Source organism: Malaclemys terrapin, chromosome 4 (genome assembly GCF_027887155.1).
Source record: "Malaclemys terrapin pileata isolate rMalTer1 chromosome 4, rMalTer1.hap1, whole genome shotgun sequence".
Lineage (NCBI taxonomy): Eukaryota > Metazoa > Chordata > Testudines > Emydidae > Malaclemys > Malaclemys terrapin.
Genome location: NC_071508.1, coordinates 81,393,287 through 81,418,062, shown reverse-complemented (window position 1 = coordinate 81,418,062; position 24,776 = coordinate 81,393,287). Strand labels below are relative to the sequence as shown.

At 44.9% G+C, this 24,776-nt stretch overlaps 1 protein-coding gene and 1 non-coding gene across 5 annotated transcripts in view; both read left to right on the top strand.

Moving 5' to 3' along the window:
- Positions 1–24,776, top strand: part of CKAP5 (cytoskeleton associated protein 5) — a 93,540-nt gene that overhangs the window by 63,922 nt on the left and 4,842 nt on the right. For all 4 annotated transcript variants that reach the window (XM_054028406.1, XM_054028403.1, XM_054028404.1 and 1 more), the window contains exons 27-42: positions 453–541; positions 1,766–1,891; positions 2,688–2,837; positions 3,378–3,581; positions 3,843–3,978; positions 5,051–5,244; positions 12,851–13,023; positions 14,223–14,396; positions 15,038–15,158; positions 15,943–16,122; positions 20,176–20,363; positions 21,243–21,318; positions 21,806–21,994; positions 22,073–22,210; positions 22,739–22,822; positions 22,921–23,080. In XM_054028406.1, coding sequence (XP_053884381.1) covers positions 453–541; positions 1,766–1,891; positions 2,688–2,837; positions 3,378–3,581; positions 3,843–3,978; positions 5,051–5,244; positions 12,851–13,023; positions 14,223–14,396; positions 15,038–15,158; positions 15,943–16,122; positions 20,176–20,363; positions 21,243–21,318; positions 21,806–21,994; positions 22,073–22,210; positions 22,739–22,822; positions 22,921–23,080 — 2,382 coding nt within the window. The remainder of the gene's footprint in view (positions 1–452; positions 542–1,765; positions 1,892–2,687; positions 2,838–3,377; positions 3,582–3,842; positions 3,979–5,050; positions 5,245–12,850; positions 13,024–14,222; positions 14,397–15,037; positions 15,159–15,942; positions 16,123–20,175; positions 20,364–21,242; positions 21,319–21,805; positions 21,995–22,072; positions 22,211–22,738; positions 22,823–22,920; positions 23,081–24,776) is intronic.
- LOC128837538 (small nucleolar RNA SNORD67) lies at positions 15,213–15,323 on the top strand. Its single transcript, XR_008444976.1, has one exon. It is a non-coding gene; the product is annotated as a small nucleolar RNA SNORD67 (small nucleolar RNA).

The window sequence follows — 24,776 nt, the reverse complement described above, 5'->3', positions numbered from 1 at the left end:
GCCGCGACCAGTACTGGGTCTCGACCCGCAATTTGAAAACCACTGCTCTAGAGTGCCTGCGTGGCAAAGCTGTTGAGGGACCTGAGCCTACTTTTCAGCAGCCCCACATAAACCGTAAAGAACAATCCCCGTTAAGCTTGCCATCTAAGACCAGAAACATACTAAGATTGAGGAAAGAGGAAGATTAAAATGTGCAAATTTTTATATACATTTAGATACGAGGGTTAGTTTCTTGGTGTTGACATAGTCTGTAAATACCTGACTGTTAGCACAGTCAGCTTCCTTTGTGCATCTGAAACCCCTGCTTCTCTTTGTGATTAAGGGTTTTGTTGTCATTATGAGCAGCATCCCTTCTCTGCAGTGGGACTGAAGAACAGGGCAGGACTGAATGTGCTGTTCGTGAATGGACTCATTTTTGCAAAATATGTTTGAAATAATCTCTTGTTTCCAAGCACCTGCTGAAGATTCAGGGTCCAGCACCATGGAGCCCAAGCCTGACCCCAAAAAGGCCAAAGCAGGAGGAGCTGCCTCTAAAGCTAAGGTACAGTGATGCCATCATGCAAGACTAATGAGTTGGGCTCCAGTTGGGGAGTGTAATAGCTTGTTAATGGAGCCCTTAGGCTTGCACAGACCACCTCTGTAAAAGCATCATGAGAATATCCAGTCTCTTAAGTGAAAAATGCCCTTCATATCTGTTGTGCTGCTATCATTGTTTTTGCCCAGTCCTACTTAATAGGCTTGCCACAGTCTGAAATTCAGATCACTGGGTCTTTAACTTCCCTTACTATAAACCTGCTTGGCTTTTTATCGAATATGGTCTGTATTTAAAATGTATCTTGATAAACTCAATCTTGTATTCAGTTCTAATATTGTAAAATCTAGTTTTGAACAGTAATTCTGAATCCACATGCCAGAGAAATTCCCGTCTTTAGTCCACTGCATCCAAGGGTATATCTCTCAGCACAGTGCACAAAGGAGATGGTTAAGGATGCAATGGTAGCTACAGCTGGCTGTACCTGAACTGTAGAGTTTAAGTTGTACTCCCATTAGTGTCTGTTTTTTATATTCTGTTACTTTGCTATTGAACTTACCAGATAAGTGGGGCAGAAACTTCACAAGTGTTGCTCCATGTGTTGGGTGCCACTGCAACTATAGCAGTTCACCCTGCGACAGATTTGGAACAGGAAAAACATCAGAGGTTAAGGTGTCTTTGTAAACCACCCTGCAGTCACTGAATTCCTTCATCTAAACTCTTTTAAATAAACTAGAATTAACACTGAGTGCACAGCAGGTTTGGGGGCTTCAGGGTCTAAAGGGAGTGATTTAGAGGTACATGTTGAGTTGTCTAACGACCAAGCCTTTTCTGTGGCCTATTGCAGCAGTCTGATGGTAATAACAGTATGTCCAAGGACAATCCCAGCCTGCCCAAGGCTAATACAAGCCTCACCAAAGGCAATACCAGTCTGACAAAGAACAAACCCATCAAGCAGGTACCAACTTAGGGTTTAGACACCCCTAGGTGGCTGGTGCACTGGCCAAGTCTGAAGTGTCCTATCTCACAAAAGGCTATTGCACACTTTGCTGTGGGTTTTGCTTCCACACCACCAGAGCATGTACCTGAGGATTCTAACCACTGTTGCCAGCTTCTACCTGCATCTCGTACACTTGGCCAGCATGAGGTCAGGGTGTCTGGCATCCCTTGGAATGAAGGGTTGTATTTAGGTTTTGCAGTGTTTTCTGCTCAGTACCACTTTTGCTTTTTCAGGGTGCACAAGGGAAGAAGGTACCAAGTAAGCCCAACCTGAAGGAAGATGATGACAAATCAGGTCCTATTTTTATCATTGTCCCAAATGGGAAAGAGCAAAGAATGAAAGATGAGAAAGGATTGAAGGTGAGATGGCTCTTAAGAGCATACTCAATTTTCAGACGTTTAGGCACTAAAGGAAATACATTGTATTACCTGTGAGCTTAGTGTTGCACTTTGTGCAATCCAGTCTTCATTTCATGTCTTGATACTTCAAAGCAAAGGACCATTTCTTATAGGCTGTTTACAAGGTCTTCAATCTCCATAGCGTGTGTAAGAAAGCAAAAATTGTCTCCTAAGAGAAGTGGCAGAAGCCTCATTGCTTTAGGTCACTCTTAAAACTAGATTGGACCAAACAATAGAAAAAGTACAATACGTAACAAGCCTGGCCAAGCTCTCGGGGATGGACAAGGTGACCTAATAGGCCTCTTCCATCTCTAAGTACTAGAATTCTGAGAGACTCCACAGGTTTTTTTATTCTAACAAACACCTGTTGTCAAGCTTGGCTCTCATAACAAATCTTAATTTGTAGGCTCCTCTTACTTTGAAACCTACTCTTTTTCGGTTATCTGATAATAGTTGGACCTCCAGTTGGTTAAATGGGCACATATCTGTAGACACGGTTTAAAGATGAGGTGTTTGGCTTAGATATGACCTGTGTTAACACTAGCATACTAGCAAGTACACTGAAGTATTGCTGCTTCCATTCTTATGGATGCAGAATGCTAAAACTGTGCATTTTTTGGTTGCAGGAGGGAGTTTGCTATTCTCTGAGCCCGTTCTATTAGTTGTGCACTGTGGCTCTTGGGTATCAGCTCAGTAACAAGCAGTATATTGCTGGCCTTGAGTTATGAGAGTTCTGTTTTTGTTTCTTGTTTTGAAGGTGCTGAAATGGAACTTCACTACTCCCCGTGATGAATATATCGAGCAGCTAAAGACTCAGATGTCCAGCTGTGTTGCCAGATGGGTACAAGATGAGATGTTTCATACAGACTTTCAGCACCACAATAAGGCACTGGCTGCGATGGTAGAGGTGAGTTAGGGACCTATGGCAGACAACAATGGAACGTGGGATGTCCTTTGCCACGTCCACATACTGCAGCAGTGAAATATCAAGTTAGGAGTTCTTCCTAAGTGGGCAGTAGGTTAGGAGACTTCATGGTACTAGCTTGGGTACACAGTTCTCAAGTTATAGGCCTAAATGAGCATTTTCAGAGGGACAATACAATTAGTATTAATCTCTTTTGCTGAGGCGGGGGAAGCTTTGTTTACTCAACTTTGGCTACTGCTCTGAATTTTATTAGTGAAATCTAGTAGTAGGTGCCAGCTGCTACCATGCAATGTGGGACAGTTGCTTAGTGTGTAATAGTTGAGGGGTCTCACTAAGGCTTAAAACCCAAGAATCTTTTATGAATCTACAACAGGAAGCCACCACCTATAAATAAATGCATTTTACTGGAACAGACATGGCTTTTGATTTATACTTTGCCCTTCCTCACTTTTCTTTCCATGGACTATAGCATTTATGTATTTGATCCTGCACAACCTGATGGTTTTTTCCCTTAATCTCAAGCACTTGGAGAGCGAAAAAGATGGAGTCATCAGCTGCCTGGATCTGATCTTGAAATGGCTCACCCTACGGTTCTTTGATACCAACACAAGTGTTCTGATGAAGGCCCTTGAATACCTTAAATTGCTTTTCACCTTGCTGAGCCAGGAGGAGTATCATCTTACTGAGAACGAGGCATCCTCTTTCATCCCATATCTTATCCTGAAGGTACCACATACTGAGGGAAATTAGGATAATGACTTGCCCCTGGACACTACCAGGGCACCAGCTAATGGTGTAGTTATTCTGTTCTGTACTGCTTTGCTGCAGTTATCTTTGAATAGCATGGGTGGGTGGTGTGGTTGGGTTTTTTGAGTGTAAGCCTGGTATCATACAGACTAACTGGCAAAGTATGCTGCTGGTGCAGAGTATTTAAAAGTGTCTGTCCTGGTTTCTTTTCTTTCTCTGATCATCTCCCCCTCCCCCCAGGTTGGGGAACCAAAAGATGTTGTCCGCAAGGATGTGCGTGCCATTCTGAATAGGATGTGCTTAATCTATCCAGCCAGCAAGATGTTCACTTTCATCATGGAGGGGACAAAGTCGAAAAACTCCAAACAGCGGGCAGGTAGGAAATAGCACTGTTGGCTGGAGAACTTTGGTGTACCATTGTACACACCCCAAACTCATTTCAGAATGCAATGTGGATCAGGATATGCTGGCCATAACATTTTCTGAAAACTGAGTTTTGCCTATCTGATATTTTCCCCAAATGCATAACAACTTTGGTGACAAGGAGAAGATTGTAAAGAAGAAATATCAAGCTTCCTTGTCCTCTCTCGCATGCATGCACGCAAGCTCTCTGCCTGCGCCACAAACATTATGCCTCAAGCAGCTTTCCAGTCATCTGGGAGGGGCCTGCTCTGGAATAAGAGTGATTAGGCAGAAAGTGTTAGAAGTCAGTTTTGTCTAATCCAACATCACACACACACACAAATGGTTAAGCTGTCCAACTCTCATTGATTTACCCACCTCCCACCCGCCAGTTGCACTATTCCTGTCCTGATATATGGAAGAAGGTTCAGTTGTTTTCCATAATACTGCAGAACTCCCTCAATTCAACCCCTCCCCCACCCCAGAACCATGCATTGGTTTTGAAGCTTCACTTAAAGATTTTTAGCTCTATGGTAGTGAAGAGAACTTTCAGAATATAACTGATGCAAGGTTGCGTTCCAGAATCTGCCAACAGCCTGAAACAGCTGTGTGAACTGTTCCTATTTATCTATGGGGAATTAACTAATAATTACATTATAGTTTAAATGTTGGCATGAATTATTTCACTGCTGCTTATTTTAGCAACACTAAAATTTTCTAAATTTTAGAAACACTAAGCTAATGTGCTTATGGATGGCAATATTTGGGTGGGGGACTGTGGGGCAACTGACTTCTGTCAAGGGTTGCTGGATGCAAATTTAAAAATTCAAGCCCCCTTCAAAACTAAATCGCCTCTAACCCTGCCCACAAAGTGAAGGGAGTTTGCAGTTTGTCACCAAATTGAGCATTAGAATGCCACAGACATCAGAGGCATTACCACAGAATATAGATTCAGGTAACTGCAGAGTATATTGGAGTGGGACACTTGTCTATTTAACAATCTTGGTTGAGGCTCAGTTAAAAAATCAGTGTTTCTGATCCTGTAGAGTGCCTGGAAGAGCTGGGGTGTCTTGTTGAGTCATACGGCATGAATGTGTGCCAGCCAACTCCTGGCAAAGCGTTAAAGGAGATGGCAATTCACATTGGCGACCGAGACAACACTGTCCGCAATGCTGCACTCAACACCATCGTGACTGTCTACAATGTGCATGGGGACCAGGTGTTCAAGCTGATTGGAAATGTGAGTAATTGGAAATGGGAGGAGGTAGCCTGAACCAGGTTTTAATCTTGTGTAAAGGAATCATTCACACTGAAGTGGTAATGATCAATCATGGCACATCCTGCTGCTGACAGTGGGATAGATGCCAAGAGCTCTACTTATGGTAATCTACCATGACACATCCTTTAAAAGTTAATTGGTTAATTCCAGATTATGGGACCTTTAATCTCCAGTAACCATAGGTGACAAACTAGAATACTGAAGGAATAAGTAAATGCCGACTGTGATCCCTTCATAGGGGACTGTATTGTTTGTAAATAGTGACTTACTTTAGAATGATGTGATGCCTCTGGTGATTTCGGAGGAACCTTGGATGAAGTTCTAAACCAGGGGTGGTCAAACTACGGCCCTTGGGCCGGATCCGGCCTGTTAAGGCTTAGGATCTGGCCCGGGGGATTGCCAGCCCCGTGGCACAGTGGAACTAAGGCAGGCTCCCTGCTTGCCCCGGCCCCGCACTGCTCCCAAAATCGGCTGACACCATGTCCCTGTGGCCCCTGGGTGAGTGAGGACTGAGGGCTCCGTGTACTGCCCTCCTGCAGGCACTGCCCCCTCCCGCAGCTCCCATTGGCCAGGAATGGGGAACTGTGGGAGCTTTTGGGGAGGTACCCGCAGGCGAGGCATGCGGAGCCCTCTGCCCTCCCTCCCCCAGGGGCTGCGGGGATGTGGTGCCAGCACTTCTGGGTGTGGCGCGGGGCCAGGCAGAGAGCCTGCCTTAGCCCCGCTGCGCGCTACTGCTATAAACCCTTTTGTGTATTCCAAACGAGGCATAAAACCAGCTGTAGCAATTCTTGTCTTGCTGGCTTGTTTCTTTGAAATAGGAATTCATTTAATCTAACCTTCCACTCCAGCACTGCTATTTATATGCTAACGTAAGACTCCTTCAATTTCCCTTGGCTCCTTTCATCTGTACCAACTCATTCAACTGATTTAATACTTTGAGTGGACAGTGTGTTTGATTGGCATCGCTTGCTCTTTCAGCAAGTATAGCCTCTCCTAGCTGTGTCAGTGCACCTTGTCCTGACTTGCATCATATGTTGCAAGGAATGGGTGGCAAGAGACCAGTCTCTCTCGATGCTTCAAGCTATTGTAACCATGTAATAAAACTATAATTTAAAACAACTGCCTTGGTGACCACTAACTCCTAAAATTTCTGGGGGGTTTTGTTTAATTAAAAAAAACTAGAAAATTTGCTGACAAAGAACTTTGTCAAAGCAGAGTTACAATTGCTGTGGTATATCATGCTCTTCCAGAAAGTAGAGTTCAGCAGAACTTGGTCATGTGAAAAACAGGGAATAGTGAAGGTATGTGTTGATATAACCTTAACTCTGCCTCTTCAAATGATGTCCCAATATGTCCTCAACACGCACGTGTGCTGTATTTAACAGGAGCTACCTACATTTGCCATACACTTGAACCATTAGGGTATGTCTACACTACGGGATTACTCCAAATTTACAGAATTCGATTTTGGGCAACCGATTGTATAAAGTCGAGTGCATGCGGCCACACTAAGCACATTAATTTGGCGGTGTGCGTCCATGTACCAAGGCTAGCGTCGACTTCCAGAACATTGCACTCTGGGTAGCTATCCCATAGTTCCTGCAGTCTACCCCGCCCATTGGAATTCTGGGTTGAGATCCCAATGCCTGATGGGGCAAAAAAAATTGTCGCTGGTGGTTCTGGGTACAGCCTCACCCCTCCCTCCGTGAAAGCAACGGCAGACAACTGTTTCGCGCCTTTTTTCCTGGGTGAACTGTGCAGACGCCGTACCATAGCATGGAGCCCGCTCAGCTCAAGACAGCAGTCATGAACATTGTAAAAACCTCGCGCATTATTGTGCAGTTTATGCTGAACCAGAACCTGGAAAACCAGGCGAGGAGGAGGCTGCGACTGCAGCACGGCAATGAGTGATGAGGACGTGGACATGGACACAGAATTCTCTCAAACTGCGGGCCCCGGCGCTTTGGAAATCATGCTGTTAATGGGGCGGGTTATAGCCGTGGAACGCTGATTCTTGGGCCCGGGAAACAAGCACAGACTGGTGGGACCGCATAGTGTTGCAGGTGTGGGACAATTCCCAGTGGCTGTGAAACTTCTGCATGCGTAAAGGCACTTTCATGGAACTTTGTGACTTGCTTTCCTCTGCCCTGAAGCGCCAGAATACCAAGATGAGAGCAGCCCTCACAGTTGAGAAGCGAGTGGCGATAGTCCTGTGGAAGCTTGCAACGCCAGACAGCTACCGGTCAGTCGGGAATCAATTTGGAGTGGGCAAATCTACTGTGAGGGCTGCTGTGATGCAAGTAGCCAAAGCAATCACTGAGCTGCTGGTACCAAAGGGAGTGACTCTGGGAAATGTGCAGGTCATAGTGGATGGCTTTGCTGCAATGGGATTCCCTAACTGTGGTGGGGCGATAGATGGAACCCATATCCCTATCTTGGCACCGGAGCACCAGGGCAGCCAGTACATAAACCGCAAGGGGTACTTTTCAATGGTGCTGCAAGCACTTGTGCATCACAAGGGACGTTTCACCAACATCAACGTAGGATGTCTGGGAAGGGTTCATGACGCTCTCGTCTTCAGGAACGCTACTCTGTTTAAACGGCTGCAGCAAGGGATTTACTTCCCAGACCAGAAAATAACCATTGAGGATGTTGAAATGCCTATAGTTATCGTTGGGAACCCAGCCTACCCCTTAATGCCATGGCTCATGAAGCCATACACAGGCAGCCTGGACAGTAGTCAGGAGCTGTTCAGCTACAGGCTGAGCAAGTGCAGAATGGTGGTAGAATGTGCATTTGGACGTTTAAAGGGTTGCTGGCGCACGTTACTGACTTGCTCAAACCTCAGCCAAAACAATATTCCCATTTGTTATTGCTGCTTGCTGTGTGCTCCACAATCTCTGAGAGAGTAAGGGGGAGACCTTTATGGCGGGGTGGGAGGCTGAGGCAAATCGCCTGGCCGCTGATTACACGCAGCCAGACACTAGGGAGATTAGACGAGCACACCAGGAAGCGCTGCGCATCAGAGAAGCTTTGAAAACCAGTTTCATGATTGGCCAGGCTACGGTGTGAAAGTCTGTTTTTCTCCTTGATGAAAACCCACCCCCTTGATTGACTCGTTCTTTGTAAGCAAACCACCCTCCCCCTTCGATCACAGCTTGCTTGCAAAGGAAATAAAGTCACTATCATTTAAAAATCATGTATTCTTTATTAATTGATTTTAAAAAGAGGGAGAGAACTGACAAGGTAGCCCGGGTGGGGTTTGGGAGGAGAATAGGAGGGAAGGAAAAGGCCACTAAAAAAGTTCAATATAATGACAGCCTTTTGGTTGGGCTGTCCACTGGGGTGGAGTGGGAGGGTGCACGGAGCCCTCCCCCCTGCGTTCTTACACGTCTGGGTGAGGAGGCTATGGAACATGGTGAGGGGGGAGGGAGGTTATACAGCGGCTACAGCGGCACTCTGTTATCCTGCTGCTGTTCCTGAAGCTCCACCAGACGCCGGAGCATGTCAGTTTGATCACGCAGCAGCCCCAGCGTTGCATCCCGCCACCTCTCATCTTTAGCATCTTTCGTCTCCTCACGTTCATCCCTCATGTTCACTGGCAGCTTTCCTGTACTGGGATAGGGTGACTTTCCACTCATTCAGATGAGCTCTTTCATTGCGTGTCGATTCCATGATTTCAGAGAACATTTCGTCTCGCGTCTTTTTTTCCACCACCTTATCTGAGATAGCCTTCGGGACGGAGGAGGGAGGCTTGAAAAATTTGCAGCTGCAGGAGGGAGGGAAAAAAGGGAGAGAAGTATTTAAAAAGATACAATTTACAGAACAATGCTTATACTCTTTGATGGTGAACGACACTATTCACATTACATAGCACATGTGATTTCAGTACAAGGTCGCATTTTGCATCTTAATATTGAGTGCCTGCGGCTTTGGTGTTAGAGATCACAGACGCAGGTCCGGGCAACAGAATTCGGCTTGCATGCGGCCATGGTAAGCCATTGTCTTTCGGCTTCTGCAGCCTTAAGAAAAGCAGCACACTCCTTTCCCACATACCAAGCAAAGCCCGTTGAGTGCTGCGGTTTTCCTGTTAACGTGCAGCAGCAGAAACCAAACTAACCCCCCTCCCCCATCCAATTCTCTGTGATGATCACTTTACCCCTCCCCCCACTGCGTGGCTGGTATCAGGGAAGATCCCTGCTAGCCAAACACGAAAAGCTCAGCGCCAATTCTTTCTCTTCCTCCCCCGTCCCGCCCCCCGCTTGGCTAACTGCAGGGAAGGATTTCTTTTCAGCCACAGGCAAACAGCCCAGTAGGAATGGCCACCTCTGTCCCCTTAATTAAATTCCCATATTTCAACCAGGTTACCATGAGCGATCTCACTCTCCTGAGGATAACACAGTGAGATAAAGAACAGATCTTGCTTGAATGCCAGCAAACACCGGGACCATACGCTGCCAGGCTTTGTCATGCAATGATACCAGATTACTTGCTACTAGCATGGCGTGGTCAAGTGTCCTACCATGGAGGACGGAATAAGGCAGCACTGCCCGGAAACCTTCTGCAAAGGCTTTTGGAGTACCTCCAGGAGAGCTTCATGGAGATGTCCCTGGAGGATTTCCGCTCCATCCCCAGACACGTTAACAGACTTTTCCAGTAGCTGTACTGGCCGCGAATGCATCCCAAGTCCTCAGGGCAAATTAATCATTTAAAAAAAAGCTTGCTTTTAAACCATGTTTTATATTTACAAAGGTAAACTCACCTGAGGTCCTTTCCATGGGGTCACGGTCTGAGATAATGCCTTAGGAGGGTAGTTTAGTCAGGCTGAGAAAAAGATCTTGGCTGTTGGGGAGAACGGAGTGCTGTGTGCTCTCTGCAAGGTAGTCGTCATCCTCATCATCATCTTCCCCGTCCGCAGAATCCTCAGGCATGGCTGAGATTATCCCCTCCTCAGAATCCATGGTCAGTGGTGGGGTAGTGGTGGCGGTCCCCCCTAGAATTGCATGCAGCTCAGCATAGAAGCGGCATGTCTGCGGCTCTGCCCCGGACCTTCCATTTGTTTCTTTGGTTTTCTGGTAGGCTTGTCTGAGCTCCTTAACTTTCACGCGGCACTGTAGTGAATCCCTATTGTAACCTCTCTGTATCATACCCTTGGAGATTTTTTCAAATGTTTTGGCATTTCGTCTTTTAGAACAAAGTTCTGCTAGCACGGAATCCTCTCCCTGTGTAGCAATCAGATCCAGTACCTCCCGTACGGTACATGCTGGTGCTCTTTTTCGATTCTCGGACTGCATGGTTACCTGTGCTGATAAGCTCTGCGTGGTCACCTGTGCTCTCCATGCTGGGCAAACAGGAAATTAAATTTTAAAAGTTCGCGGGGCTTTTCCGGTCTACCTGGCCAGTGCATCCGAATTCAGATTGCTGGCCAGAGCTGTCACAATGGTGCACTGTGCGACAGTTCCCGGAGGCCAATACCGTCGAATTGTGGCCACACTAACCCTAATTCGAAATGGCAATACCGATTTCAGTGCTACTCCCCTCGTCAGGGAGGAGTACAGAAATTGATTTTAAGAGCCCTTTATTTTGAAGTAAATGGCTTCGTTGTGTGGACGGGTGCAAGGTTAATTCGATTTAACGCTGCTAAATTCGAACTAAACTCCTAGTGTAGACCAGGCCTTAACCTACTTCGCAGAAAGTACACCACATTTGCTAAATTTTACAACCCCTTCATTTTTATGTGCATGATGCCATCTAATGCTATACTTTCATTTACCCTTCATTAAATTCAGTTCACACTAATCTCCCACTTAACTGCTGTCATTCCCCATGGCAAGAAGACCCCGGTGCCCCATTACTGATGCAATTTATGCTATGCAGTGATGAAATGAGACATAGTGTATCTCTCAAGGTCCAGATGCATCTCTTCCTTCTGATCACACACGGGTCAGAGAGGGGCTTCCATACACACTCAAAGGGTCACAGCCCCTCAGATCACCTCCTGTCAGTCGCAGCTCTTCCAAGTTGCTCCAACTGATTCTTCCACTGTTCAGTGCATTTACACAGTGAATGCAGCTGGAGGGCATGCAGATAATTCCGAGTGACTAGTGACTATTTCCAGCTTGGTGGGAGGGGAGGTGTGGAGTTAGTTGCCTGGGCACGCACCTTAGCTCTTCACTTCCTGGCTTTCACAAATTCAGGCTTTGCTGAACTTGATGTTCTCGAAGAGCATGAAATACCACCAGGCAACTTTGACTTTGCATAAAGTTTTGTTGTCAGCAAGTTAAGGGTTTCCCTACTCTGTGTAACTAAAAAGGTTTGTGGTTTGGCAGTGAGACCTCTCCCTATGCATTATACTTCTCTAATTGGCTTGCCCTCCCAGCTATTTATAGAGTGGTTAAAACATGGAGTTTGTGTACATGTCTGTGTCTGCACTGCTTAGTTGTGAAATACAGCATTCCTAAGAGTGTGTGCAAGTGTTTGGAGGTCCTACATGAAGAATGTTATGAGGTGGGAACCAAGGCTGCTGCTACCTTGTCCCTCCCTCCCCCCCCCCCCCCCCGCCCCCCAGGGAAATAGAAGTTATTGGAATGAATTTATTTTGCTACAGTCACTTATCCCTGGTAATTTTGCTCCCTATGTGAAGCAGTCCCACCTAAGTTCTTATTTTTCTTCCTCTTGCTTATCCATTAGTGTTTTGGACTACTCACCAGAATGAGCAGTTAGTGTAACTATGCAGAAGCAACACTTAATCTTTCAGTCACCTGTTCTTTCTCAAAAGTTCTGTTCTCAGAATACCAAGGTTTAGCAGAAAGAACTGAAGTAGCTGGACCTCCCAGCCTCTTGTAATCAGCTTTGCATGGTCAGTGCCCCAAGATGGCTGCTTGTGCAATCCCAAAAGGCCCTGAATTTCTAGAAGGGTCCCAAAGCTCAGTGGGATGGAGAGCACATCTGACAAGTGTGAATATGCAGAGCCAACATTCAATCAGATTATAGTTCCCAGTAAGTAACTTCTTTTCCTGAATCCTTTTAGTAAGTTTATGAACTTACCTCTTCTCACTAGAGGATATGGGAGCCCAGCTCCTTTAATGTAGCTTCAGCTTGGATCATTCACACTTGATACCTTGGAGAGGTTGCAGTGAAGAGGTTAAGAAGACACCTCTCTTCTTTATAGGAAGGTGTCAGCACTGCCTGTACTTCTGCCTGGGGTCTTGAATGTGCTTTTATTATTCTCCACCTTGTATTGCAGGGGTACCCTTTGCTAAAACTTAATACTCTTACTTGTATACCATAACTACTAGCTGTAATTTCTCAACCATGAAGACCTTAGAATCTGGAGGACACTTCAAATAGATTCTAACCATTCCAAGGTTAGTCATATTCAGGGCCTTAAGTTGATGGTCTGGTTGCTTCTCCAGAGGAAGGAGGCTAAATGTTGACCTCTCCTTTTATCTCATAGCACTATGCAGTAACTTCAGATGAGTAGGATTGTGTATATCATAGGTGACAGCTGCAAGTCCTAAAACATGTGCAGAGTTTGCAGACTGAACTGAAGTTGTCTTTCTCACAGCTTTCTGAGAAAGACATGAGCATGCTGGAGGAGAGAATAAAGCGGGCTGCTAAGAGACCTGCTGCTGCTCCAGCAAGGCAGGCAGAAGAGAAACCTCAGCGTGCTCCGAGCACGAATGCTAATGCTAGCGTGCTGAGGAAGGGACCGGCTGAGGACATGTCTTCCAAACTCAAGTATGTAATGAAATAGTTATGGTTTTCTATGGCTTCTGCAGTGTATGTGCTAAGAACATGTTCTGCAGCGTTACCTTAGTTCTTGTAGTCATTGTCTTTGCATGTTGTGAAAACTGTCTGGGCAAATACTGTAAAACAAAGTGTTTGTTTGAATCTCTCTTCATTGTTTTGTCTTGTCTGTCTGTCTCTTGAATCCTTTCTAAATGGTCTTGTGCCTTCTTTCACTGCTTCTCCATGGACAGAATTATGTATCGCACTTATAGGATGTAAGTACTGTCCACTAACCTCTTGGTAGCAGGGCTCTTGTATCTTTCTAATTTCTGCCTTAATCATTCCCTCTGAGTGCCTGACTTTTTTTGCTGGCCAGTTCTAGGTATTTGTAAATAACTTAGACTAAAATTACAAGAATAGAGGGCTTCTACCAAGAGCAACTACAACCCAAACTGCTAGCAGACATGGCAATTCCATGCTGGGCAGCTGCTGGAAATATTAGGAGAACTCATTCCCATGTGTTGCATTAAACTTGGTATTGATTGGAATCCATTCTTAATTTGATAGGGCCAGTGTACAGAGGCCAGCTAGATGAGCATTTTGAATCTTAGAGCTTGGGGCTACATACCCATACTACAAACAAAGCTTAGTAACTGTACCTTGCACCACATGTCAATGTATTTTAGATCATTCTGATTTTTGGAGAAAAGGCCCCTGGTGAAACTTATGTAATAGAGATTAGATTCCCTTTAAGTGGAACATTCTAACATGCAAGTGTCTCGGGATCCTCGGGGAGTCCTGGATGCTGACTGGCTTGTCAGGTTACCTTCTCTTAGCTGTGGTAAAGAAGACCTGAGCTTCAATAAGATGTCCCATCAATGCCATCTTTGGTGCTGGATCTCAGTCATAGGCAGAGCAATGCATGCCTGTCACAAATTCACTGTGGTTTATAGTGGGCTGTAGGGAAAACCAGCAGCTTCTCAGGTGAACTATGAAAGCAAGTAATTGGCAGCTACTCTCCTGGCTTGCGTAAGCCTTTACTGCTAACAGCTGGGGGAACTGTAAAGGGTTCAATTAGAGGACTGAATAAAATGAGATCTGCAAAATAACGATCTTGATATGAGAGCTTAGGACTACCACTGGATGCTAGTGTTACCATGCTGACTTAGAGTGTATAGACATAAACACCTTTCTTCTGGTTTCCATAGCCAAGCCCGCAACACGAGTGGCCATTCTGAGATAACACATACAGTTCCACGGGAATTCCAGCTGGATCTAGATGAAATTGAGAATGACAATGGCACAGTTCGATGCGAGATGCCAGCACTTGTACAGCACAAACTAGATGACATCTTTGAGCCAGTCCTCATCCCGGAACCCAAGTGAGTTTAAAGCCACTGCTTAGTTGAAAGCCAATTGAAACTGTCTAGAACAGAAGTGGGCAAACTATGGCTCGCGGGCCACATCTGGCCTGCGGGGTCCTCCTGCCCCGGGAGGCTTGTCCCTGGCCCCTCCTCCGCAGCCTCAGCACGCTGTGGCACCGGCACAATGCTCTGAGCGGCCAGGCAGCACAGCTGCAGAGCCCAGCCTGACCCAGTGCTCTGCGCTGCGCGTGGCGTGGCCCAGCTCCAGCTGGGCAGTGCAGCTGTAGTGCCGCCAGCCACCAGTGCACCAAGCAGCACAGTTGGATAGAGGGCAGGGGAGTTTGGGGGGGCGTGGTCAGGTGCCCATGATCTTGCTACACAGAGGAAAAGGAAGCCTGGTCTCATGGTTAACGTATGGTCTGAGTGAGATTAGGTTGTACTCAGTTCTGTCCCAGGTGGCTATGTGATTAAGACACATCACTTAACATTTCTTTTCCATCCTCTGTAAATGAGAATGAAACTCTCCTCATAGGAATGTCTGTGAGGCTGGATCCCGCTTTAAGTATCTTTGAGATCTGACTGGAAGGCACCAGTGAAGTGCAGGTTGGAACTATTTTTCCATGGAGAATCATAAGACCTTTCCCTTCCCAACTGTCTAGGATCCGTGCTGTGTCCCCACACTTCGATGACATGCACAGTAATACAGCTTCCACCATCAACTTTGTCATCTCCCAGGTAGCCAGTGGTGACATAAATACTAGTATCCAGGCTCTGGCACAGGTAAGTGGAACTTTTAGTTGGCAGCTACACTGCATTGAGCTAAGGCCAGTAGTCTGCGAGAGTGATGAGTTGCACACTGGTGGTGTTGCCATGTCAGGTGATGTGGTCACCACTCAGAATCTCCCTGATGACAAAGTCAAGTGCACAGGGGCCATCTGACTCGCTAATTCCATAAGTTTTCCATCAGACAGAATGTAGGACGTGTTCTGTAGGTGGGAACTTGTACTAGATCATCCATATAGATTCCAGCTCTGAGCTGGTGATGGCTGTCAGTGATGGTGAGATGGTGGTGGTGGTGTCTTAAGACTCTTCCTATTTCAACTTTGCTTTTACCCTGATATACGTTCAGGTTACTGGATGACTCACCTCCATGTTGTGCCGGCGAGGGTTAGTTTTTGATGAAACTGCCTTGCATATCCCAAGTGTAGGAGTTGCATGCCCTGACTCATAACCCTTGAACCATTCTGTTAGGGAGCGCCATGCCCAGAAAACTACACAAGACCAATAATTACAAAATCCATAATATAAGCTCTTGCTCACTCAAAATTCTGCACAGTTCCATGAGTATAGGATACAAGTCATAGCTAAGCAAGGAATCACTAATGCCACTGAATGTACTGGGATTAGTTGTAGAAGTGCAAAGTTACTAATTTTTAGATGAAGTTTTAGAAAGCAGATGTCTTGACTAATGGAATAGTAAGTGTGGGGGAAGCTAAGTTAAACATTGTTCCTGTACTGTTTGCAGAGGATCAACTTTAATGTGTCTGGGGTGTTTTGCTCTTAGATTGATGAGGTCCTCAGACAGGAGGACAAAGCAGAAGCCATGTCTGGCCACATTGACCAATTCCTAATAGCTACATTCATGCAGCTCCGACTGATCTACAACACACACATGGCAGATGAGAAACTGGACAAGGATGAGATAGTCAAGCTCTACAGCTGCATCATCGGGAACATGATCTCGGTAAGGCAGTGAGGAAAGGGAACAAGCCTTGTGCAAGTGGATGGGTGGAGATGAGACTATGTCCTGCACTGGCCTTGCCATCTAGTGAATCTTGTTTAAGAAGGCTTCTTTCTAGCTGTTTTCTCTAAAATGGCTCATTTGGAGCTAGTCTAGCAACAGCCCTGTGCAGGAAATCAAATTGGGTACAAAGTACATGAGGCATAGGGGGAGTGAGTGCTTCATGTCTGTCTCCAGCCAATGCTCAAATTAGCTGCAAGCATCCTGGGACAATAGGGGTTAAGGAATCTTATTCCAAAGAGAAATATAGTTAGACACCCCCTCTGGATGGTTGGTGTAATGTATAGATTGAGCTTGGTGTCTAGTACTGTACAGAACATATGTACACTCATTGTTTTATGAAACTTGCTGATAAATGGTAGCCCATTTCAAACATTATTTATACACGAGATGTTGATTGAATGGTGAACTTTCGTTCTGCCACAAACACCGCGGCTGAAAGGTTAGTGATTGCTACAGTTTGGGTTGTTTGTCTTCAATTGCTGAAAATTTCTAGACTTGGTTTCTGTCAGAGGATAACTTTTTTTTTAAAACTTTCTAATATGGCACAGTTATCTGAAATGAGGCAGTGGCAAGGGGGAAATACTCTCCCTGTTGCAACAGCTTGTGACCATCCTGAATAACTCTAGTGCTGAATTTGAGCAGGGATGAGGCCTTGTCTAAAGGAAGTACCATTGACTACTGAAAATGGCTTGTATTATCCCTAGTCAGGGGATTGGGAAATGTATTTTTGTTCTAGCATTGTTAAGGCCAGAAATGACCATTATGATTTAATGTGACTTCCTGCATAACACAGACTGTAGAATTTGTACATCAAGCCCAATAACTTGTGGCTGAACTAGAGCATGAGGTATGGTACAGTCTGGATGTTAGTCTTCCAAACATCCTAAATGAAAGAAGGCTGAGTTGTATAGGTCTGCCTGACTTCAGTGTATGGTGGAGAAGGCATAGATTGTGTTACCTTAATTCAGAGCCCTTGTGCATATGCATTATGATGACTAGTTTTTTGTTTTCCCCCATCCAACACCCACCTCGTTCAATGCACAGGATGGGTGGTGCTCACTTAATGATATGCTATTATTTTTTCCCCTTGTTCATTGTGCATCCCCATGCCTTCTTTAGTGCTCACTGTTCAAATTTTGTTCTTAAGACAGAATTATTTATTTCTTTTGGGCATTTCTGTGGTGCTCATCACATAGTGTGAGTGCTTCTCAAATTATTAATTTATTTTTCACAACACTCCTGAGAGAAATTGGGGAGCGGGGAGAGTTGCTTATTATCCCAGTTTTACAGATGAAAAGCTGGGGCACGTAGGAATTTGAGATGTCTAGTTCTGATGTTTGAGTGTATGTAGCATTGTACAGTACTTCATATAGTCAAAGCACAGCTCCATTTAATGCAATTGTGAGTGTGCGGCGGTTCTGCAAATTAGACCCCAAGATCTGAAGTCAAGCACCCAAAAAATGGGGAACACACAATTAGTGACCGCCTGTGAAAAGTCTGGTTTAAGTGACTTGCTTAGAATCACATAGGAACTCTATGGCAGAGGTGGGGATAAAATTCAGTTTTCCAAGCAGCATTCAACTGCCTTAATCAGGAGACCATCCTTTTTCTTCCTGCAATCCTCTGCTTCATTTACTACACATTTTTGCAACAAATGAAGCAGGGGTCCTATAGACCAGTGGTTTCTCAACGACCGGTCCATAAACCAGCGCCAGTCCCTGACAGTTTAGGAAGGCAGCAAGTCAGTCCCTGGTATCAAAAAGGTTGAGAAATTGTGCTATAGACAACAGTCTCCTTCACCACACAACCCTGATTCATTCCCACAGCAGGCCCATCCTGTGGAGGAAAATGTATTTTGATCATAATGCATATGCACAAGGGGGCTGAACTAAGGTTTCAGAGGCATCCTTAACTCTGGCATCTCCTAACTTGTAATTAGAGCTGGGCAAATAATGGACATTTTTGGGTTTGTTGGCAATTCTGAAAAATCAAATAAAGGTTTTCAGTTTGGGGTTGAATTGAAACCTCCCTCTCTCATATAGATATAGATATATATCTTTCAGCCAATCAGAGTCAAAACTAAATTTAAAAACAATTTCATTTCAGCCTGAAACCATATTTGTTTAGCTATTCAGTCATTTTTAACAAAAGAACAGGAAAACTAGATTCACAAAAGGGCCGTAGGAAGAGGTGGCAGTGATGCCTTCCTTTATAAGCTTTTGCCCAATGGTTAGGACACTCACTAGGGATTTGGGAGACTTGGGTTCAGTTCCCCCTGTTTTTGCCTGATGTGGAGATGAGATTTGAACTTGGGTCTCACATGTGGGAGAGTGCCCTAGCTGCTGGGATACGCTGATGTGGGTCTTAACATGGGACAGCTTCAAGAGGAGAGATTGTTGTTTATAAATAGAGTAATCGGAGCAGGGACTTGAACCTGGGTTTCCTCATCATAGGTTAGTGCCCGGTCTACTGGGCTGTGGAATCATTCTCTCACTTTACCTGGCCCAGTGACTACCCATTATCATCATAAATATGAATGACAATGGTAGAGGAATGGTGAGACTTAAAAAAGATTTTAGGTTCTATCCAGGCTCTGGAGGGGGAGTATGCTCTGGTGGGCACAGGCTCTTCTGCCCCAACTACTCTTTCAGTCCTGTCTCTTTCCCCACCTTTGGCTTATTGTCCGAGCTCCATTCTCCTCACCTAGACACCTCTCAGCCTCCACTTCTTCAAGCTAATGGGCTCCCAGGCCCTGTCTCTTCTTGCCCAGCCAGTCCCCCTGCAAGTCTTGTCCCTTCTGTGTTCAAATCAGACAGGCAGGCTCCTTCTCTATGCTGCCTGGGCACTAGCTGGGGGGTCCTGGACAGTCTCCCTGCTCTGTTTAGAGACCTGGACCCAGCATGACCTACAGTAGCCCAGAATAACTTGGCCAGATTCTGGTGGATTTTCACAGGATTCTCCCTGCTAAATTTCATCCCCCGTCCCAAAGCATGGGGATGCTCAAGCTTTTCAAAGGATAGGTCAACAGAATATTTTAACATGGGCAGAACAACTTATTTTATCCCTAGCTTTGTTCTTGGAAAGGGCTGAACCATTTTGACTGAAAATAAAAATAAAAAAACAAAACAAACAAACAAAAAAAACTAACTTGAGGCAGATAGCTGGTATGGAAAACTTCAGCCAAAACAGGTTAAAATTTGGCAGAGGTGCAACTGAAAACAAGGGCTTATAGCGGGAAGTATTGGGAAACCTTAAGTGTTGGTACCAGGCCCACCTATGACTTTTTTTTCTAGATTCTCTGGCATGCACGGTAATGCTTCATGTGTATCTAAGGTTGAAGGAAAAATAGCGTATTTCAGTATCTGAAAAATAATGTAATAACATAGTATCTTAATGCATACACCTAAAGAGAAACAATTAAAATGCAGTTCTATCTTAGCTGGTGCTGTCTGTCCGTTTCTTGCATTGCCACCAACAATAAAGGTCTACAAGTCAAATTAGCTCCTCAGGGTCCAGTGCAACTTCATTTTTTTCCCCACGGGTTTGCACAGGTAATAAAGTTGTTTTATTTTAACCATTCTTGACACAAATGAAGCAGTAGAAACTTGCTTCTCCCTCTGAGCTTGGTTGGCTCAGGAGGGCCAAGAGTAGGAAATATAGTGAATCTCCATTTTAGTCCTTGAAATTAGTAGCTCTGACCAATACACACATGGGGAGTAGATCTTTTGGGGGTAAGAAACCATTTTTACATATTATGTTTTCAAAATAAAACCAACTAACTTTTACATGTACAGCCTTAACTTCGGTATTTCCTGCCTTTGAATGCTTGACTCTATAACCTTAATGTTCTTCCCATACATTTTAATAGACTATATATACACTTTGTGAAAGAGGTGCATTTTTAAAGAGGGAGTTGCAAGTAGAATCCCAGATGAGTCCCTAAACTAAATGGTGCATGCTGAAGAAATTTCTAATCCTGGCTTTGATTGGCAGCTATTCCAGATGGAGAGCCTGGCTCGGGAGGCCTCCACAGGAGTGCTGAAAGACTTAATGCATGGCCTCATTACATTAATGCTGGATTCACGGGTTGAAGACCTCGAGGAAGGGCAGCAGGTCATCCGATCAGTCAACCTTTTGGTGGTGAAGGTTCTGGAGAAGTCTGACCAGACCAACATATTGAGGTAAGTTAGTCTTTGCTAGAATCAGAGAAGACACAAGTTCTCTTCCTCTAAAACAGTCCTATACCACATATGAAATACCATGTCCCTGTTCGTGTATGTGATTTCAGAGAACATGGCTCTCCAGTCTGCTTTTACCATATGTTAGTCACTGTCTCATTGAGTCCTCTTGCAAGACAATGGCCTGTCAACTAAAGTGGTGAGCAAAGCTGGCTGTAGAATAGTTCACCTGGCTACTGAAAAAACAAGCATATCAGGACAGTAACTTTAGTTTCTGGCCCTGAATCTAAGGAAATGTCTACATAGTAGCTGGGAGCGTGCTTCCCAGTGCAGGTAGCCATGCTAAAAATAGCAGTGTGGCTTCAGCTGCTCAGACTAGCCACCTGAATACAAACCTGCCTGACTCCCTTGGGTACATACTTGGGTGGCTGGCTTGAGTTGCCACCTGTACTGCTACAGCCATGCTGCTGTTTGTGCATGCTAGCTCAAGCAGAGCCTGTGAGTGTGTCTCTCTGCTTGCTGGGAAGCATGCTCTCAGCTGTTGTGTAGTTGTATCTAAAGGGGCACAGTTATAACTAAATCACTGTCCAATCTATATCATTGGGGTGAAGTTTTACAGTGAACCATTCTACAGCCTAAACTTGTAGTCTGTGTCGTTGGACTGTCAGTTGAACAGTTTTGACATGGTATGTTCTGCAGAAATTCAGCTCTCCATTTTTATGGAGCTGATAGTAAGATATTGGAGACAGGGAGGAGGTGCAGAGCATTGTGTGAAAGCTGAACTAGTTGTGATCTGTAGTCCCTGGTGTGATGTTCAGTAGGGCGGTGTTATTACAATCCCTTTATAGCATTTGCCCATCTAATGCTATTTGTTCTCTCCAGTGCCCTGCTTGTTCTGCTCCAAGACAGTCTGCTAGCAACAGCCAGCTCTCCCAAGTTCTCGGAGCTTGTCATGAAGGTGAGCCTATAATGGGGGTTGTGTATTCACTTGGTCCTTCTCTGAAGTGTCTGTTCCTAATTCAGACTTGTTGGTTCAAACAGAAACAAGGTACTTTAAGACCAAGTTGGTGAACACAACTTTAAATACTACTCTAGCGCCTAGTCTAGATCACGTTAAGATAAAACTTGCCCCATCTATGCTAAGGTTCTAAAACATGCTAGTTAAAATATTGATGTGTTAAACACCCCTTATCCTAGGTTAGACATACCCTTAGTGAGAGTAGAAGCATCCAGCAAGCCCACAGCAGTGTGTGAAGCTCCGTGGTAGTGTACATACAATAATAACTCTGTCAATCTCCTGCTACTGGTAACGGAATCAACAGCAGCACTTACTCTTCTGGGCATCTAGCTCCAGATACTGATACCCTGGATACAGCAAAACTTGCAGCCGAAACTCCCCTCTGACTTGAGCAGTTGGTTCTTCATGAACTTTTCTTTCTCTCCAGTGTCTGTGGAGAATGGTGCGGCTTCTTCCTGAAACCATCAATAGCATCAACCTGGACCGAATCCTGCTGGACATACACATTTTCATGAAGGTGTTTCCTAAGGAGAAGCTGAAGCAGTGTAAAAGTGAATTCCCCATAAGGACACTTAAGACTCTGCTTCACACTCTGTGCAAGCTGAAAGGGCCCAAGGTTAGAGCAGAAATCAGCTATGTGCTTTAATTTAAGATGCTCAAGCGGTCTTTAAAGTTTTTATTATGTCTTTCTCAGATCTTGGACCATTTAACAATGATAGAAAACAAGAATGAATCTGAGCTGGAGGCTCACCTGTGTCGAGTAATGAAACACTCCATGGATCAAATTGGAAGCAAGACTGATAAAGAGACAGAAAAGGGGGCGTCTCGCATAGTAAGTAACATGAAGTTAACAGTGGAGGTAGAGGTGGCAAATGAACTCTGTTCCAAGAAACAAGTTCCTAACTAGCTCTAGTCAGATGTGAAGTTAGGTTGCCCACTGGAACATGTGATCTGTGTCTGAAATTGGTCCCTCTAATGCTGTGCCTCTGAGATGCATTAAGGCTCAATAGTACCCATCTTGCTTGCTGAACATGAGCTCTGATAATGGCTGGTCCACTAAACTTTAACTGTGGCCAGAACAGGCTTTAAATGCACGTCTCCCAAGATGAGACTTCTAGTCTGATGTGTCATCCTCTGTACCTGACATCCGTATAAACCCCAGTCTTGTAAAAGACAGTTCTTTTGACCCAGCTAGCCTGTGCTGTCGTGGGTGTGTCTGTCTGTCTGTCCCTGAAGCTCCACAGCAGCTGGTAGGTCCTTGGCACTTGAGTGTATTGTAAATTATTTAGCTAAGTATCTCTAATTTTTTGGGGATACCACTTTAAACAATCTTGTTCAGGAGTCTCAATTTCTTTCTTAGGATGAAAAGTCTTCAAAAGCCAAAGTAAATGATTTTTTAGCAGAGATATTTAAGAAGATTGGCTCCAAGGAGAACACTAAAGAGGTGAGTGCATTTTTACCGTAGGAAGAAGGGGAAGATTATACCACCTCATGTGCCTACTGCAGTTTGGGTAACACATGGAAACTTTCCTCCTTCCCCAGGGTCTGGCAGAGCTGTATGAATACAAAAAGAAGTATTCTGATGCAGACATTGAGCCCTTCCTGAAAAACTCATCTCAGTTTTTCCAGAGCTACGTAGAACGAGGCCTCCGGCACATTGAGATGGAAAAGGAGGGCAAAGGACGCATTCCTTCATCTACAGGTACAGCGCTTCTTGGCAACACAAGTGAATTGGCCTGGGGACTTGGCATGCTGAATCTAGCTATAATGTGGCAACTGTAGCTGCTCCCATTAAGTGCCACTATGTTTGAGAGCCTATGGGCTTCCAAAGTGACCCCCTTATTCTCCGAGCACTCGTTCGTGGCACATTCATGAAGTCACTATGGCACCTGTTGCAAAGACCACTCATGCTTTGCCACTCACAGGGAAGGTGCTGTGGTTACCTTACCGAACTAGGTGGGAAGAGATAGAGGTAAAGATCTGAAAGGACTTCAGTGCACATCATTCTGGTCATTGTTAGAGAAGTCCCCCTCTAAAAGAAAATTCAAAAACTTTTACTCTGTCTAATGGAGTACAGTGCTCTGGAGTCCTTTGTTGAAGGCCTGGCAAGCAAGCGATTCTTGTTGCAGTAACTTAGTGTGAAGTTCTCCTTATCCTAAGCTAGGCTTCCTTGGTGAAGCATACTATCAGGACATCACAGTGGCAGCTGCAAAATTCTCTCTCTTCTTTTAGGGCCGCTAAAATAGTGTCATAGGATCTTTGCATGAAACTGTCAGACTGAAGCAAGGCATAAACTTCGTAGATTTCACATCAACACAGCAGACATAAGATATAGCTTTTTCTTCTAATTTCCCCAATCTTGGCTAGGAATAGCCTGGCAACCCTTAGTAGGAGCAGTCTATATCAGGTAAGCTGTTAAGTCACCCTGTAAATGTCCCAGGAAGCCAGGGGATAGTCACAGTTCTCCATTCAAAGCTTGGTCACCACAGAGGCCTGCTTAATGGGCTATCTTGTTTACTAGATCCTTGCTCCCATAAATTCTGAATTTCAGATGTCTCAACTTGCTCAATGAAGTGTTTCAGTAGAACAGAACTCGGAAATTTGTCCATAAGCACACTCCAGTAATTAAGAAAATGCAGTATAATAAAACTACAGATCCCATTAGGAAATCATTAAACATAGCAGTAGAATAGCTTCTTATAGTAAGGGGCACATACTACGCTTGACCTTCTGCTCCTAGAAGATCCCACACTGTGCCCATTGTGGTCTTTCCCCTTAACTCCCTCTTCCCCCAAGTAATTTGTCACAAGCTTTGGCAGGAGCGACTGAGTCTCTCAGAACCTCCTAAATGCTGCTGGTAATGCAGAACTAACTTCTGTCCCCACCTTGAAAAATATGCACAGTCAAAAGATGATGTGCTAGCTATCACCTCAGCAATGTAGCCTTCCAAACTGCATTCATCATATTGCTTTGCTTCATTTAAAAGCTGAAAGGAATACTTCAGGACTCAGTGTTTCCTGTGGGTAGAGAGCATATATGTACCTAAACTCCCTCAACTTTAAAGATCCAAGGCAACTTTGTGCCTCAGTTTCTCTTCTTAGTTTCTCCATTCCATGAAGAGAGAGAGCTCTTTTCATTAATTTGATAAAGTCTGTCTGATATGTGGAGGCTAGAGGGAAAGGGAATCTTTGGAAGCTCTTTCACCACTCTCAATTACATGAAAAGGAATTGGGAGAAGCAGTGCCGTTATTCTTCCTGCACAAGAATACTGGGTGGGTTTAGGTCAATTGAGGAATACCTCAGTCCTCTGTCACGTATCAGAGGGGTACTGTGTTAGTCTGGATCTGTAAAAAGCAACAGAGTCCTGTGGCACCTTTAAGACTAACAGATGTATTGGA